Source organism: Neomonachus schauinslandi, chromosome 6 (genome assembly GCF_002201575.2).
Source record: "Neomonachus schauinslandi chromosome 6, ASM220157v2, whole genome shotgun sequence".
Taxonomy (NCBI): domain Eukaryota; kingdom Metazoa; phylum Chordata; class Mammalia; order Carnivora; family Phocidae; genus Neomonachus; species Neomonachus schauinslandi.
In genome coordinates this window covers 27924869-27942536 of record NC_058408.1, presented here as the reverse complement: position 1 = coordinate 27942536, position 17668 = coordinate 27924869, and the positions used below count along the sequence as shown (strand labels likewise).

At 49.2% G+C, this 17668-nt stretch overlaps 1 protein-coding gene across 1 annotated transcript in view; it reads right to left on the bottom strand.

Annotated features, from left to right (window-relative positions):
- The window catches only part of LMOD1 (leiomodin 1), a 39105-nt gene extending 21680 nt beyond the window's left edge, over positions 1-17425 (bottom strand). The window contains exon 1 of the mRNA XM_021682841.2: positions 16966-17425. Within this exon, the coding sequence (XP_021538516.1) occupies positions 16966-17226 (261 nt within the window). The 5' untranslated portion in view covers positions 17227-17425. The remainder of the gene's footprint in view (positions 1-16965) is intronic.
- Between the last annotated feature and the right edge of the window lie 243 nt (positions 17426-17668).

The following is a 17668-nucleotide window of genomic DNA, read 5'->3' as shown; positions in this document are numbered from 1 at the left end:
AGGAATGTTATTCAGCCATAAGAAAGAACACTACAACACGGATGAACCTTGAAAGATATCATATGAAAGAAGCCAGACCCCGAAGACCACGTATTGTGTGACTCCATTTCTATGAAACATCCAGAATAAGCAAAACCATAGAGACAGAAAGTAGATTCGTGGTTGTAGGGGCTGGGAAAGGGGGAGAGGAACAGGGGAGTAATTGCTAATGGGTATGGGGTTTCCCTTTGGGATGATGAAAATGTTTTGGAATTAGGTAGTGATGTTGATTGTACAAATTAGTGAATATACTAAAAAAGCTACTGAATTGCACACTTTATTGTTATTATTTTTTAAGATTTTATTTTACTATTTTTTAAAGATTTATTTATATATTTTAGAGAGAGTGAGTGCAGGGGAGGCGACAGAGGGGGAGAGAGAGAGAGAGAATCTCAAGCAGACTTCCCCCTGAGTGCAGGCCCGACGTGGGGCTCGATCTCACAACCCATGACATGAGATCATGACCTGAGCTGAAACCAAGAGTCAGATGCTCAACTGACTGAGGCACCCAGGCGCCCCTAAGATTTTGTTTTTAAGTAATCTCTACACCCAGTGTGGGGCTCGAACTCAAAACGCTGAGATCAAGAGTCACATGCTCCACTGACTGACCCAGCCAGGAACCCCTGAATTGCACACATTAAAAGGGTGAATTCTGTGGCTTGTGAATTATATCTTAATAAAAATAATTTAAAGATAATGAAGGGAGATTTTAGTCTTAACTGCACAATGATAGAAGGGTTATACTAAAAATCTTATTTTATATACTATGCTTATCTTCTCTTGCTTTACTTTCTAAAAGATAACGATTAAATAAAAAACTGAAAGTATAAAAAGAAAAACAAAAAAGCCCCCAAAGACCTATATGCCAGAGACCACAGTTGGAAACACTACATTGTAGACCAGCACTATCCAGTGGAAATATAATGTGAGTTATATATGCAATTTTAAATGTTCTAAAGTAAAAAGAAACAAGTGAAACTAACTTTAATGTTTTGAAGACATAACCAATATAAAATTATTAATAAGATTTTACATTCTTTCCTTCTTGCTAACTCTAAAATCTGATAGGCATTTCACACTACAGCACATCCCAGTTTGGACCGGTCCCATTTCAAGTCCTTGATAGCCACGTGTGGCAAGTGGTACCATATTGGACAGTTCAGACCTAGAATGATGGTCACTTCCCATTTGTGCCAGTTGTATTTTCCTCTTTGTATTTGCATGTATGATGAACGATTAAAAAAAACCCTAAATAATAAAGGGTTGTGTGATTGGTTCCAGTGTCATCAGGAAGAGGCAAGCTGGAAAGACCATAGCCTCTTCCACAGCTGGGCTTGGGGAGAAGAACCTTAAGGGAGGTTCTACATTAGGGAGAAGGGTGAAGGGAGCCAGAGCACAAGGGTCCTTCAGGATGGAAGAAGGATTCACCCCAGAACAGCCAGAGTGTTTCCTGACTGCCTTCCCAGGGTTCTCTCTGAGGGCAGGGAGGCCAGTGCCCACCTCTGCTAACAGTGTTTGCAGGATGCAGCACAGTGATAAGAAAGCTGCTGCCAACAAGGCCACCAGGACTGAACCCATCCTGGAAATGGGCGCACAGGGAATGTCTCATCAATGCTGACTGAACAATTGCACCTCCCATTCAAGTGGAGGTCCAAAGGGAAAGCTTGAGAGACAGATTGTTTTTTTCTAAGTTACGCGGTTTGTTGCAACCTAAAGTTAGAAGAAAGAGTTCAAGACTTTCCTCAGTCAGCAGCGGGGAAAGCTCTTTAAGTCTTAGTTTCTTCATCTGTCAGGCAGGTTAGAGCCTGGGGGGAGGCTGATGGCGGGATTGAGTGAGATGGTATAGATGGAAGAAGCTGAGTGCCTACCTACGGGCTACTGGTGTGAGAGACTCTTCGATTTCTCTTGGGAAGGAAAAAGGACTGCCTCCTGACCAGGTATTATGTTTTGACTACGGTACTTTAGACCGGCTTTGGAGCAGGGCCCCCTGGAAGCAGGAGGAGGGACTAACTGAACTTGACATCCTCCCTACATCCGGAATTTTCCAAGGCTGGAGCCTTGATTCTCTTTTTAAGTGGTAACAATTCCCTCTTCCCAAGACAAAAGGAAGCCAGGCACACGGTGCCCATGAACAGATCTATTCCTGGGAGCCACGGTGAGGAGGAGGCGGAGGTTTGCCCCGTTTGGCAGATATCCCAACATCAGGAACTTGATCCTCTAGAAAACAGCGTGTGTGACCTCATGTTCACCTGGGCTGTGGACTGTGTCCCAGGAGTGACCATCGGTCCCTTCCCTTCCAGTGTCCAGTGAGTCTCTCCTCTCCTTTCGGAGTTTTGTTGCCCCCAGCTGGCTGTGAGTCTCAGCTGGGGGACAGTGTGCTAACGGTTCTATTTATCATCCTGTTTGGCTGGCTCCACCTCTCTGCAGATGGGTGCCAAGGGCCAAGGGAAGGAGCCTGTGCTCTGGGGATCTGTTTGGGCCCTTGGAAAATAGATTTATTAGAAACCAAGTAAATGTCCAAATATAGACATATGGCTCAACCCGGCCATATGATGCACTATGCTAACATCCACTGAAAATGATGTTTAGGAAGAATTTTCAGGGACATGGGAAAATGACTACACTATGATAAGAAAAAAAAAAAAAAGCAGGAAACACAATTTATGTGCCTATGTGTGAGTGTATACAATGGCCTCAACCACAAAAGGAAAAGTTACCACAGACACATACACCCCCCAAAACTGCCAGTGGCTACTATCTTGAGCTAATGAAACAGGATTGTTGGTTATTTTTTCCCTATGTTTTGTATATTGTCTATAATGAGCCTTATGACATTATACAGGTATCCTTCCCTTTACGAAAGTTTGCGTTGCGCCACTTTGCTTTCACGGGCCAGCATTGCTACCTGTTTTCGCTAACTGAAAGAGATCTGAAGCGGATTTTCCCTTCTCCAAAAAAAGGGGAAAAACAAAAGTAGCGCTCAGCATTGGTTTTGCAGGGAGTCCTCACAGAGGCAGCACGCACCCCGAACAGCAGCTAGAGGGCCCCCCCTGCACCCCCCTGCACCCTCCACCAAACTCCCCCCCAACTACACTCAGCACCTCAGCATCCAGTCCCCAGAGCTTTGAACTGTGTCTGTGAGCATCTGTGCTTTATCTCCATTTATTCTGCGCTTCTGTTAGCAAGATGTGTCCTAAGGTATCAGAAAAGCCTAAGAGAAGTTATTTTGGGGGTCTGGGAATGCTCAAAAATTTTTCCATATAAATTGGTGGTAAGTGTTCCTTTGTTTTCTGCCGTTTCCGCTTGCAACAGGTTTCATAGGAAGGCCTTGTTTTTCGATAGTGGGGGAAACCCATAATTATAAGTTATTTTTTGAAGAAAGTCCATCTAGAAATAACACCTCTATGCTTACGTACCGCCCCCTATTCCCGCCTTTAAGGCAAAGATTACAGACTGGAGGGAAAAATCTCCTTGACCACTGGAGTCTTCAGCACTCTGAGGTCATTATTAAATATCTTCTTGGTGATTTCGAATACATTATATTTTTCAGTGCAGTGAAGGACCAGAGACAGACAGGTTATCACTAAGTGGCGAGTGCAAGAGATGCCATTGGATCAGTTGAGATGATTCATCTTGGGGAAACTTGGTAGAAGCAAGATGGCTCAATGTCATCCTTTCTCAACTGGGATTCCAGGAGAAAAATTAAGTCCTCAACGCCTGAAGGCATCCATTGTATGTAATGAATTAATTTCTTTCCTATATATCTAGAATGGGACCTGCTATTTAGCATCTTTGGGAGAATTGAGGAAATAATCGCTCCATTAATTTTCTGTAGGGCTTAATTCTTTTGCAGAACCCTGACTGAGAAAAGCTGATTGTTTGTCTACAAGAACCTAATCCCAGCCTCGCCGTTCTGGCTTCAGTAGGGCAAGTCTGTGTCTACATGGCCACGGAACTGGTATATCCAGACCTCCTGGGTCATCATACTCACATATCTGAACACTGGGCCTCCCAAAAGACCATCCCAAGACAGCTCTCCTGCTATGTGTGTGATCCAAAGAGATAATCTGCTTATAGCAAGTTCTCTAGAGAAGCCATATTACTTTTTTCTAGACCTAGAGGCAAAAGGCTGAACTTCTCCGGATACTCCAGGGAAGTACTCAGATAATGGGAGCTGCTGGCCTTGGCTGGCTGTATACAGAACAAATTCTTACTCTCCTCTTTAGGGTGTATCTGTGGCCCCAGAGATCATGGACAAACTTGATTGGGTCAAGCTAAAAATGTCAGCCTATAATCTCAGATCCCTAGGGAGCTGGGCAAGAGAAGAACAAGGAAGGGACATAATGGAAAAAATTAAAAATGAGTCCTTGAGACTCATTCTGTCCTGAAAGGAAAATATGGCAATGACCCATCCCAACAATTCAGATTCCAGAGTGTAAACGTGTGGACTGATTTAATTGGTTGTTTACAGAAACTGGGAAAAAAGAGTCACTGCCAAATTGCCTTTCATTTGAGGATTTGGACATAAAAATTATATTTTCTTTTTATTATTATTTTTTTTAAGTAAGCTCTACACCCAATATGGGGCTTGAACTCATGACCCAAATTCAAGAGTTGCATGCTCTACCAACTGAGCCAGCCAGGCGCCCCCAACATCGTATTTTCAAATTGTCTCAGAAGAGTTTAGATGAATTCATAACTCCTGCAGATTCAATCAAGTATGACAAGAATGGCATTTGCAAACCATTTGTCTCTCATTCGCTTAACATTTACTGAGCCAGGCACTGTGCTCACTGCTGGGGACACGGAGATGAGTAAGAGTCAGGCCTTGCTCTTAAGAAGTCAGGGGAAGGCACAGAAACAGGCTAAGCCGAAACAATGTGTTAGGTGTGTACATGCTGCAAAAAGTGACAGGAGCTGCAGACAGATGGTGCTTGGTGAACACAGGGGTGGAGCGCACAACCCAGACTGGAGGGATTGGGGAAGTAGGAAGCTGTCACCTGGGCTGAGCCTTGAAAGAATCCAAGTTAGCGAGGCCCAGGGTGGGGCCAGCATCCCAGTCAAAGGTGATGGTTGGTGCAAAGGCACAGAGGAAGCAAGATAACGTGTGGCACCGCTAGAGAACCAGGGGTCAAGTGTAACTGTAGCAAAGGGTAAAAGTCAAGGAGAAGGATATTAGTAGCTACAGAGATAGGGAGGCGTTGGGTTGCCAAGGGCCTCCTAAGCCACACTAAGGAGGGTGAATTTGATCATGGAAGCTATGTTGAGCAACTGAAGGCTTTTACGCAGGAGAGTGTCAAGATCATGATTCTATTTTATAATAAGACACTGGCAGCTGTGGGGAGGATGGATTGCAATGGGGGGAGAAGAGAGACAGGGAGATCAGTTGGGAGGTCACAGCATTCTTAGGGCTGATAAGTGATCCAGGTGACAGCAGAAGCACCACGGGGGCAGGGGGACCTGAGAGGGGTGGCACAGGTAGAAGCAATATGGTTCGGTCACTGGGAGAGTCTGGGAACCCCGAGAGACCCCAGAGTTCTGACCTAGGTGTGCTTCTATTTACCCCAGTGTAGAATGCAGGAGGAAAGGCAGGCTGGGGGGTTGGGGTGAGGTGACTATGAATAATTTATTTTTAGACTCATTGAATCTGAGACACTTGAGGGGTCCAAAAAGCAAGTGAATGATCTAGAACTCAAAATAGAGATCTAGGTGAGAGATCGAGACAGAGCATATAGGTGGTAGCTGAATCTGTGGGGTTGGATGAGGGTAGCCACGAAGACGGCCTCGGGAGGGCAGGGCCCTGAAAAACAACAATAGTGAGGTGTTCGGAGGAAGGGCTGCTCTCAGAGGAGACAAGGAAAGAACAGCTAGAGAGAGAAAAAGAAAGCCAGGGAGGTGAGTGTGGTGTCTTGGCCCCAGGGGAAGTATTTTGAGAAGGAGAGAGTAGTGGAATACCACAAAGTAAACAAACAGGGTAAGGACTAAGAAAGCATCCCCTGGGTGCACAACAAGGAGGTCCGCAGAGACCTTCTGGAGGTTGAGGTCAGTGCAGGGGCGGGCGGTGTGAGATTGAGTGTAGATACGATTCCCTACAGCTTCGCTACGAAGGAAAGGAGAGAAGGTGGGAACTAGAGAGAAAGAGCCAGTAGGAAGGAAAGTTGAAGGGGAAAGAGAGAGAGAGAGAGTCTGAGAGAAAACAGATGTTTACAGGAGCAAATATCCCTGAGAAGACAGGAGAGAAAAGTGGGTGGGGGCACCAGTCTGGGACAGGGAGAGGGACACCTTTTCCATGAGATGAGAGAGAAGGGCTCCCTGCTGAGTGGGGAACCCGGTGTGGGGCTTTATCCCAGGACCCCGGGATCATGACCTGAGCTGAAGTCAGACACTTAACCCACCGAGCCAGCCAGGCGCCCCGAAGGGCAAATCTTAATAGTAGGGCTCAGCAGGACAGCCGGCAGGACGTGGCCAAAGGACTCGACAGCACTCTAGTTGCTCCCAAAGATGGACACCATTAGAAATGATGATGGTGGCCCCCACTTTATGATATACCTACTGTTTGCAAATCACTGTCATGCACTTCTTCGAACTTTTGTACTCTTCAAATTAGGCAGTATCATTGTTATTTGCAGGTGAAGAAATGAAAAGTTCACTCTGCATTTTCTATGACCCAGCAATTCCACTCCTAGGTACATACCCAGCACAAATGAAGTCATAAGTGCACCAAAAGATGTGCAAAAATGTTCACAGGAGCATGGTTAATGATAGCCCCAAACTGTAAAACAACCCAAAGTCCATTGACAGTGAAATGAATACATAGATGATGGCATGTTCATACAATGAAACACTCATGGAATACTCTACAGCAGTGAGAGCTGGGGCACCTGGGTGGCTCAGTCTTTAAGCATCTGCCTTCGGCTCAGGTCATGATCCCGGGGTCCTGGGATCGAGCCCCGCATCGGGCTCCCTGCTCTGCGAGAAGCTTGCTTCTCCCTTTCCCACTCCCCCTGCTTGTGTTCCCTCTCTCACTGTGTCTCTCTCTGTCAAATAAATAAATAAAATCTTTAAAAAAAAACAATTATCAAAAATAAATAAATACATAAATAAAAAGTAAAAACAATTATCGGGGGCCTGGGTGACTCAGTCGGTTGAGTGTCTGCCTTCAGTTCAGGTTGTGATCCTGAGCTCCCTGCTCAGCAGGGAGTCTGCTTCTCCCTCTCCCTCTACTTGCTGCTCCCCCTGCTTGTGCTCTCTCTCACTCTCTGTCAAAGAAATAAAATCTTTAAAAAAAGTAGAATACAAAAGAACACCTACTTTATGATTTTATATAAAATATAAAATATTTTATATATATATTTACATATATATAAAATTTAAAAACAGGCAAGACTAACCTACGGGGTTGGAGTCAGGGTAGGGGTTCCTGTGGCGGGGACGACGGGGGTAGAGCTGGAGAGGAAGCAGAGGGTGGGTGGGGGTCCCGCAGTGCTGGCAATATTCTCCTTCTTATTCTCTCTCTCAGTCTCCTTCACTGGCCCCCTTCTCCTCTTCCAATGCCTAAATGTTGGGGTAATGGAGGGCATGGTCCTTGGCCCTCTGCTCTTCATCCACAACTTCTCCCTACGTGATCTCTTCCAGGCCCATGGTTTTAAGTATCATTTATATACTAATGGCTCCCAGATGGAATCTCCAGCCCCACCACCCCACTGAGCTCCCGACTTGTTAGAATCCTCATCTTTGTGAGAATTCATGACACTCTACATTTGTGTTTTGGACACTTTGCTGTATGTGTTTTATATTTCAATAAAACAAAGTGTTAGAAAAAAATCCATTATTGTCAAGTACAAAATGAGACACAGAAAAGGCATTAAAGAACACAATGAAAAGAAAGTAAAGCTTATAAATGTTCAATGCTTGTCTGAGGCCACGCAGCTAGGAGACAGTCAAGCCGGGAGTGAGCCCCAGGCGCCCCCCTGGCTTGCCTTGCAAACCCAGGGCCATCAGCTGTGTGCTGGGAAGGGACCTCCTTCTCCTTGGGCATGGGTGGCCTTGGGGACAGAAGATGGATGCACTGGAGGTGAAAATCGACTGGATTTTCAAGGAGCTCTGGAGCTGGCTATTGTCTGTTGACTGTTCACGTGCCAGATGTCCGATCCGGAAGTGTTTTCATGTTTTCTCTACCCCACCCAGGGAGCACTGAGCAGCTTTCTTGCGACCTGACGTTTAACCTCTGACTACTGTCCCAGCCCCGTCAGTTTCTCCCCACTTCAGTCCAGCCTGTGTCCAGCCGCCAGCGGGATCCTCCTGGAGCAGCACCGTGCATGTGTCAACACAGACCAGCCCCACCTACTCTCCCCCGACCACATTTAGCAACCTGCCTGCATCCTTGCTGGTCTCCACTGTCTTCCCTCCCAGGACCAGAGGTGACCGCCTGCTGCCAAGGCCAACCCCTCCACTCCAGTGCATTCCATCTCTTTTCCTGCCTTTTCCAGTGCCATCGAGGGTTCCCTCTCTACTGAACCAACCCCCTTAGTATATAAACATGCTATCATATTCCATCTTTAAAAAAAAAATTCCCCTTTGATTCCACATTTACTTCCAGCTGCTGCCGTACTTCTTTGCTTCCCATTAGAACAAAACTGGGGAAAAAAACCGAAGACACCTGTCTGTATTCTCTATCTCTAGTCCTCACTGACCATTCTCTCTCAAGTCCACTCTTCACTGCAGTGACCCCAATCTTGTCAAGGTCTCAGTGGCTTCCATCTTTCCAGTTACTACAGTCGATTCTCTGTTCTTATCTTATTAGACCTCTCAACAAGAACGGAAACAGTGGAGACTCTCTCCTCCTATAAGTCCCCGGTCCACTTGCTTTTGTGAAGCTGCTCTGAGCTTCCGCCCACCTCTCTCAGTCTCCTTCATTGGCCCCTGCTCCTCTTCCGATGCTTAAATGTTGGGGTAATGGAGGGCATGGTCCTTGGCCCTCTGCTCTTCATCCACAGCTCCTCCCTACATGATCTCTTCCAGGCTCATGGTTTTAAGTATCATTTATATACTAATGGCTCCCAGATGGAATCTCCAGCCCCACCACCCCACTAAGCTCCAGACTTGCACATGCCCAGTCAATGCAACACTTGCTCTTTGATGTCTACCAAGCACCATGAACTTGTTCAGATCAGAGTTCTTGATCTCCTCAAAACCACTCCTCTTCTGTTGTTTCCTACCTCAGTAAATGGCATCAAATCTAGCCAATAGCTCAGGCAGGCCTGGGCCCCCCACTGGTGAGTCAGACAGTCCTGTCTGTGCTACCTTGGAGGTCTTTCCTGAATCTGACCACTTCTCCTCCTGTCGTCCTTGGCCTCTTGCTGAGCTACTGCACACCCTTCTAGCCGGGCCCCCTTCTCCCCCAGGCTTGCCCTCCTACCATCTATTCATCTGAACGCTGGCAGAGTGATGATGGATCCTTTGAAAAACCTAGATCAGATCACATCTCTCCCCTGCTCACAACGTTCCAATGACGTCTCACCACACTTGGAATAAAAATCCAAACTCCCTCTGCTGCACTATGAGGTCCTGCATTATGTGAGTCCCGCTGACTTCTGGGGCCTGATCACCTCCAACCCCCCCCACCCCCACCCCTGGCTCGCCCTGCTCCAGTTACACTGGCCTGGCTTTTCCTCAGACATGCTACACCTGCTCCCCTGCCCAGGCCTTTCTATGTGCTGTTCCCTCTGCTTGGAAAGCTTCCTTCAGACCCTCCCATTGGCTGCCTCCTTCGGTCCGTTCCAGGCTCTGAGCTTATGTCACCCCTGTGGCAGAGTCTTCCCTGACCACCTTACAGGAAATCGTCCTAGACCTTCTCTTGAAAGTGCATTCTTCTCCTTTATGTGTATGTGACATATACGTTATATGTGATGTGCATGTGTTCTATGTGATCTATTTAAGTACATGTATTCTCGGTCTCACCCATGAGAATGGAAGCGCCACGAGAGCGGGGACCTGGTCTCTCTTATTCACTACTCTGTGCCAGCATTCAGAAGCTAATGTAATGGAAACTTCCTAAACAGTTGGAGAATTCATGATTTAATGGAGTCCTCCTCCCTCCTTGTAGATACAAAACATAATTCCTGAAACCTGCCTAGGAAAAGGATGCTGAGAAGGGGGGTGGAGGCAAGAGCAGTGAAGGAAGGGACCAAACTCAAATTTAGGGTTTAGCCCTCAATACCAGGTTTCCAGCCCAGCACTCTGCGACCTGCTTTACAGATGTTTTTTTGCTTAATCCTCACAACTCTCCTGTGACTAGGTGTTGTTTCCATTTTAAAGATGGGGAAACTCCGGCTCAGAGAGATAAAGTAATTTGTTCGGGTTACACAGCCGGCCACCAGCAGAGCAGGATCGGCATCCAGGTCTAGCTGGCCTCTGAAGACACTGCGCTCAGCACTAACTCAATACATTCTGCACCCAGGGCTTCACTGGAAGTTCTGCCACCACACCCCACCCCCACCCCAGGATATTCCACCTGGTGGGGGAGGGGGGGGCTCTGCTGGCCTGATCCGGAAGTCAGGGCTGGGGTTGTGTGCACCTGCAGAGCCCGAGGGTCCTCCACGAGAGCAGGCCGGTGAGGGGGTGGAGGTGTGTGGGAGCGGGAGGCCTCGCTATCCTAAGCAGCACCCTGCCATCCCCACTGGTCTGGTCGTTTCTAGAGCCAACCCCAGAGACGGGTGGAGCCAAATTGGTCCAAAGCAGCCTAGGCTTTTCTAAGCTCCTGGAAGTTGCAGACAAGAATTCACTAGTCCCCAACCCTCCTCCCAATCGCCCTTTACCCCACCTCTGCCGTGTTTCCAACCCAGTCACCCACTGCAGGCCACTGAGCCTGGGGCATGAAATAAATTAGGCTCAAAGAAATCAAGACAAGGGGGCCAGGCAGGAAGTCAGTAAATAAGCCTGCCTTTTTCCTCAAGCTAGCTCCTTGCCTCTCTTCCTCCCATGCTCTCCCTCCCTTTCTGCCATTCCCTCAATCCTGCTGACAGATTGTCTTTTAATTTCACAGGTATAACATCTGAGGAACTTCAGGGAGGAGAAGTTGCTCATGATGGGCCACTTTCAGTACCTCAGCCAATTTAATCCTCACGATAACCCTTCAAGATTGAGGTCATCTTCCCACTTGACAGTAAAGCAATGGGGCCTCCAGCAGCTATATGTTAATGAGATAGCATTAATAACGCCTCTGAGTCCAGAAGGTACTCAGGAAAGTTGAGGCTCTTCCTCAGGTAACGTGCTCACCAGCTCCAACGGGGGCAGAAGCAGAATCACACCTGGTCCTGTTTGGTTCCAAACCCCTACAGGCTTTCTATTCCCCACATGGCCCGGGGCTAAGGGACCCCTTTAGGGGAACTGAGGCTCTGAATCCAGACCCCTTCTTTCTTTGCTGGTCATGCCAAAAGAGATCAAATAAACAAGAAAGCACAGCCTGATCTGGAAAGGACTGTGTATTACGGTCCAGGATATTCTTGTTTATCCAACTTGGCAGACATACGAATGTCAGCTTCTCTTCCCCCGCCCCCCAGTCATTGTGCTTTTTTGCTGTCCCTGCAGTGTGTGTGTGTAGACTTTATGCATGTAGACTGTAGATCTCCAAGGACAGCGCCCTTGACCCCTCTGTCTTCTGTAGCTCTCCCAGTGCCCTTCATCCAGGCTTTGCCCACTGTGGGCCAGCTCTGGTATGCTGACGCCATCTGATACAAGTCTCCAGAGTCTCTTGGGGGAGAAAGAGAGGCTGAGGGAGGGTAGCCAGGTTAGATGAGGATTTTGTCTCCACTCTGGGTGTCTGCTCAGACAGGCCTCTTCCTGCCTTAGTGTGGGGACCCGAAGCCCCCAGCCTACCAGACACCCTTGGTCAGTGGGGCTCATGCCCGTCCCCTGACCATCTGCATCTCCCACTCGCTGTGGGGACATTTCATGTTTACATCTCCTCCTTGGTCCTATCTGGCCTGCCTCCCTCTTGCCACATGTCCCATCCACCCAAGCTCTTCTCCCTGTGGTCCTGCTGAGAAAAGTCGAGCACCAGGGGCAGTGCTGAGGGGGTGGGAGCAGGCGCTGGGGCCTTGCCGCTTAAAATCCATCAGATCGGATAGTCTATACACACAGAAGAAAATGTATAAAATATGAATAAGAGCAACAATGAAAACAAACACCTGCGGATCCCACCACCTAGTTTAAGAAGTTGGTTAACTAGTTTTTAAACTCTAGACGGAGGCACCTTTCAGACTTCAGGGAGAGATTTTTAAACTTGTCTAACCCTGACTGGGTGCCTGCTATCGCCTCCCCGGGTCTACAGGCCCCCCTCACCTCTTCTGCCCTCTCCACCCCAGCCTCCAGGGCTATTTTGGGTGTGTACCAGTCGGGGTTAATCTCCCTAATCGTTGAGCCTTGCTGCCCAGGGCACTCCTGATAGGGCCCAGCCCTCTGCAAAGGGTAATCGGAGGGTTGTGCTGCCGGCCTCGGGCCTGCCCGGCATCCCCATCCCGGTAGAGAAGCCATGGACACTGGGCCATGAGCTGGGCCTGGTAGGGGAGGGGACCCGCTAGGCTGGGTGAGCCAGAGACCCGAGGGGAAGGCGAGGAGGCTGGGTGACTGGCTAGTGGGGTGCTTCTTGTTAGCTTCTCAAGGGAGAACCTAAAAGAGCTTCCTCCACCCCCCAGTTCAGCTGCCCCTGCTCCTGGCTGGGTGGAGGCGCTAATCCCCAGCCCCTGGTAACGCCAGGGAGAAGGACAGGGGAGGCAGGCTGGAGATTTTTCTTTCCCACTGGGGAAGGAAAGAGAACACATGAGTTGACCTGCTGGGATCAGGTTCCTGAAACCTGAGCCAAGCACAAGGGTTTCACTCAACTGTTGGCCACACACCTGCCCAGGGGGCCTTGTCTTCCACCTGGTCAGAAGGAGAGTCCCAGAAGGACTAGGGTAGAACACACAGGCACTTTTAAAGGGAGGGAGGGAAGCCAGGGGTCAGCTCTGCCAAGCCCCACCTCCCCCTCCTAACATTCATTCAACGAACAGAGGCTGAGGGCCCACCTCTGTGCTGGGCCCTATGTTAGCACTTGTCCACCAGAGTCACACAAGCTGGGGAGGAAGAGAGATAAGAAAACAGGATGGGGTTGGTCCAGAGTGGCACTGGAGTGCTCAGATCAGACATGGTTCCTACACTTGCCCGGCAGTCAGGGAAGACTACCTGGAGGAAGTGGTGCCTGAGACCTCGAAGGAGGCACAGGGGTGGGTTGGGGAGAGGAGTATTCATGAAGCAGGGGGTAAACCAATCCAGGACAGCCCTGGAGTATTCTATCCACTGAGGGAGGTGCCGCCCGAGGCTCTTTGCACAGTCTACACCCACCCAGCACGATAGCCGGAGTTTGAATCTTGGGACTCCTCTTCCCCCGGAGAAACCAGAACTTAAGACCCAAACTGGGCCTGCCTCCGCTCTCAGTTTCTGTCTAAAAAAACAAACCAACACTTTGTTATGGAAAATGTCAAGCATATACACAAAAGTAGAGAGAACCGTGTAATGGGTACACATGCAGACCCATCACCCAGCTTCCACAATTATCAACTGGTGGACAGTATTAGTTCATCTATCCCCCTACCCACTCCCCTTGCCCATATTGTTTTAAAGGAAATGCCCTAATCCTATCAGTTTTCCCCATAAATATTTCAGGATCTGTGTCTAAAAGGCAAGGATCCTTTAAAAAGTATATCCATAATACCGTTATCCCACCCAAAAGGAATTAACAAAAAGTCCTAATGCCATCCAATATCTTGGCAGGACTTCCTTCCCTAATCCACACTTGGTTCTAAGAGTTTGAATCCCAGGGCCACACTTGGTTTTACTATTTATGTTCCCAGCCCTGGGGGCAGGGATGAGCATTCAGCCAGGCTAAACGATGTGATAACCTGCTGCTCCTACAGCAACATAGGACTTTGTGGTCTGAGCCCCATCTCACCTCCACGGGGGTTCTGTATGTGTGTGCCTTGTGATCCTAATTGGATGATAAACTCCTCGGGCCAGGGGCTGGCACGACTGCCCTTTTTTGTACCCTGGCGAGGCAGAGAGAAGGAAGCACTGTCCTTAAAGCCCGGCGGGGTACTTGTGACTGTGTGAACTTAGGGCAGTTACTCAACTTCTCTGAGCCTCAGTTTTCTGCTCTGTATCATGGGGATAAATATACCTATCTCCCAAGAAGTGTGAGGTTTAAAGGAAGAGGTGAATATGCTTCGCCTACAGAAGATTCTCAGTAAATGGTCACCTTGCTGTGCTTCCTAGAGTCGAGTTACTCTGTTTTAACTAACTTCCAGTCAGTTCCTTACAGGGAGCAAATGCCGCTAGCCGTGAGAGCTACCGCCAGTCCAGCGGCCTGGAGCCCCCACCTGGAGCCGCTCCGCATCTGCAGTGTCAAAGGCCCCCCAGCCTGAGCATCCAGGGTTCGCTCGTTTATTGTTTACTTTGGCCCCTAGTTGAGCAGACAGCCTTGGCTTGCTCAGCCCTCAGAGGACTGATGGAAGGGAGGGGCTGGGCAGGGGGAGACAGCAATGAATTAATAATTGCATAGCTGCCATTTATTGTGTATTTATTATAAGCCAAGCCCTGTGCTAAGTGCTTTCCACTATTGTCCTCTCCGTTTTTTACAACAATCCTACGGGCTGGATACTGTGTAGCTGAGGGAAGGGAGGCCGACTGGGTAACTTGTAAGTTACTTATTTATACTATTAGGAAGAGATGCTGGTACTCAAACCAGGCTTTCCTGGCACTTAAACAAGTTCTTAATCCCACACTTACTAGCTTGCTAATGGTGCTAAAGAAGTCACTTTGTAGGGTTCATTGCCATTCATCCAGACTTACAGAGATGACTTCTGCTCATGGCTCGGGGTCACCCAGAACTCCACCCAGGCACTCTGCCGACATATGCCCTTGAACTGGATGAGGAAGAATGGGGACAGCCTATCCCTCCAAGGGAAAAATGGCCCTGACGCCATCTTCTCATGCTGAAGATGCACACACACACACACACACACACACACACACACCCTCCATTCCCTGATTCAGACTCTGTCTGCAGAAACAAGCGTGCACCTGGCAGGGGTGAGGGAGGTGGGACCGGGAAGGCGAGGCTTGCCATGGTTTCAGTTGGCTGAGGAAAAAGCCTTTTGAGAATGCAATTTCCAGGAGCCTGAGAGTCCCTCACACTCTCCACAGCCTAAGCATCTTGCCTGGGGATTAAGAATGTTCTGCATTTGACTTTAGCCTCAGGACTATCTTTCTGCACACCAGAAGCCACTGGGCACAGAGTCTGGGGACTAGGAGTGAGGCAAGAGCAGGGCCGGGCTCCAGAGTGAAAGTTGGGGGTCCAAGTGGGGGATTTACAGAGATGCCAAAGCCCTGGGCGTGCTGCGTGGCTTTCCCTACGTGTCCTGTTAGCTGTCTTGAAGTATCAGGCCCTCACAGGGAGTGCCCTATATCCTCTCATCTTTTCCATAAATGTTCTAGTATCTGTTCATCATTATCCGAGTGGCGATCACCTTGCCCACAGGGTAATGAATTTCTGAGCCTTCTGACTCCCCTCGCTCCCAACTTCTTGGGCCCAGGGTGGTAGGGATGGAGACAGAGGTCCAGCTCCCCTACCTTACTTTCCTTCATCCCTCCCTCCCCCATCCCTTCACTCAAGGGGCCAGGGCTCTGTCCGCAAACGTGCTCCGTGACTAATGTCCAGCACAATCTCTGACCCAGCCAGACATGTCACAGAAATTCCGGGAGATACTGTTGCCTTTCTCATTTCCTTTGGGAGAATGAACACATCATGTGAAGCTCTGGGTCTTGGTTTCCATAGAAGTGAAGCAAAGGACAAGAACTGAGACTGAACTTTCTCATGCAAGAATCCACAAGGACAAGAGACATGGCCAGTAAGAACCGGCTCACAGAGGACAGTTTCCCCACTAACCCCCCTCTACAGCGGACAAGGGGCTCTACGAGTCACACTCAGGTGGAGGCTAGTCTAGTTTGTCCCAAGAAAACTCACATATGAATACATGATGAATAAAGGACTCCTCCATGCCAAGCCAGGAAAACAAAAAGCAGGTCTTGCTTAAGCCCATCCTAGAAGTCAGCAGATGTTTCCAAAATGGCCCTCCTTGACTGGCCCCTCCTCTGTCCCCTCCTCAAGGCAAAACCCTGCTGGGAACTACCTTCATCCCCCAGCAAAGGGACCTTGCTGGCTTATAAAAGGACTTATGACCAACAGGAGAGGATGCTCCCTCAAGATGCTCCTCTAGGAAGTACAAACCCCAACTTCCCTGGGAGGGAAACTGAAGCCATCAGGTGAAGATGCATTGCCCACCTCAGAGATCCCTGACCCCTGACTCCCATTGCTTTGGGAAGCCCATCTGCCCCTGAGCCTCCTCAAATGGTTCGTGTGCCACGAGTTGCCCACAGGGCCAGAGGGCTTCAAAATGAGCAGTTCTGCAAGGAGGCCTGACTTTCTTTTCTGGGGTGGCTGCCAAGAGACTGCAAGCATCATTCTATCCTCTGCCTCCTCCCCACAACGGGTGAAATGAATGTGCAGGGGGAAAAAAGTGCGGGGGGGACAAGTACGGAATCAACTTGACAATGAACGCTTCAAGGGCATTCTCCAGCTCCCATTCTGCTAGCAGCCCTATCAGCTACTGCGGGATGCTGAGTTCTCCCGACAGAGCCAACTTGTGCTTTATAACAGAAATTAGGGGTAAGAGGTTCACACTGCCCGCTCAGCAGATGGTAATCGGTTCTGAAGCGTTACATCTTTTGCCAACGAGACCTTTTCCTCTGAGGAGAGAAGCATCCTAGTCACAAGTTCAGGTCTCCCTCCCCTCCCTCCCCTCCCCCCTTCCCTCTAGCATATTGCTCACTCACATCCATGGACATCTCCCTCTGAATAAGTTTCTTGGTCTCCTTTTCACAGAAGTTGAGCATGGCTTCCCGGTTGTACGTGCCCACGGACTGCTTCTCTGTCTGGTTTCTCTGCCGCAGGCCCACGGGAATGCTCCCATCCGGATCCACCACATCCAGCTCCTTCTCTAGCTCCTCCATCTCCTCGGGAGACAGCGTGGACAGCAGGCTGTCGATGTCAGGGTCTTCACTCACCTGCCGGCGATACTTGGCTACCTTGGACATCTTGGCAAAGTGGGCTGTGGCTCTTGTGGGGGCGGGGGGTGCTACAGGAGTCCGGGGGGGCACAAGCTGGTCTGGATGGAGCAGAGTGGGCTTGGGAGCAGACCCCCAGTGGATTGAGGACGTGGCTCCGCTGCCCTGCCCTGCAGACCCACAGGTGTCCAAGTGTTAACTGCAAGCTAACTCCCAAGCCCAGGGCTAGTGGACCCTGGCTGGTCTAACCGGCGGCCAATAAGACTTGACAACAGCCTGGCCCTGAAAGGAGAAGCCAATCCCCACGCAGGGGGCGGGCCTGCCTCGCTGTCAGAACTGTTTGAAACTTGAGGACATTCCAGGGAATCTTGGAGCTCTGTGTGACCAAATTTAGTACAGAGCATTTAGCCTTTTAAAGACAAGGGGGCCACGCAATGAGAAAAAGATACAAAAATGTAGAGGCTGGAAGAAG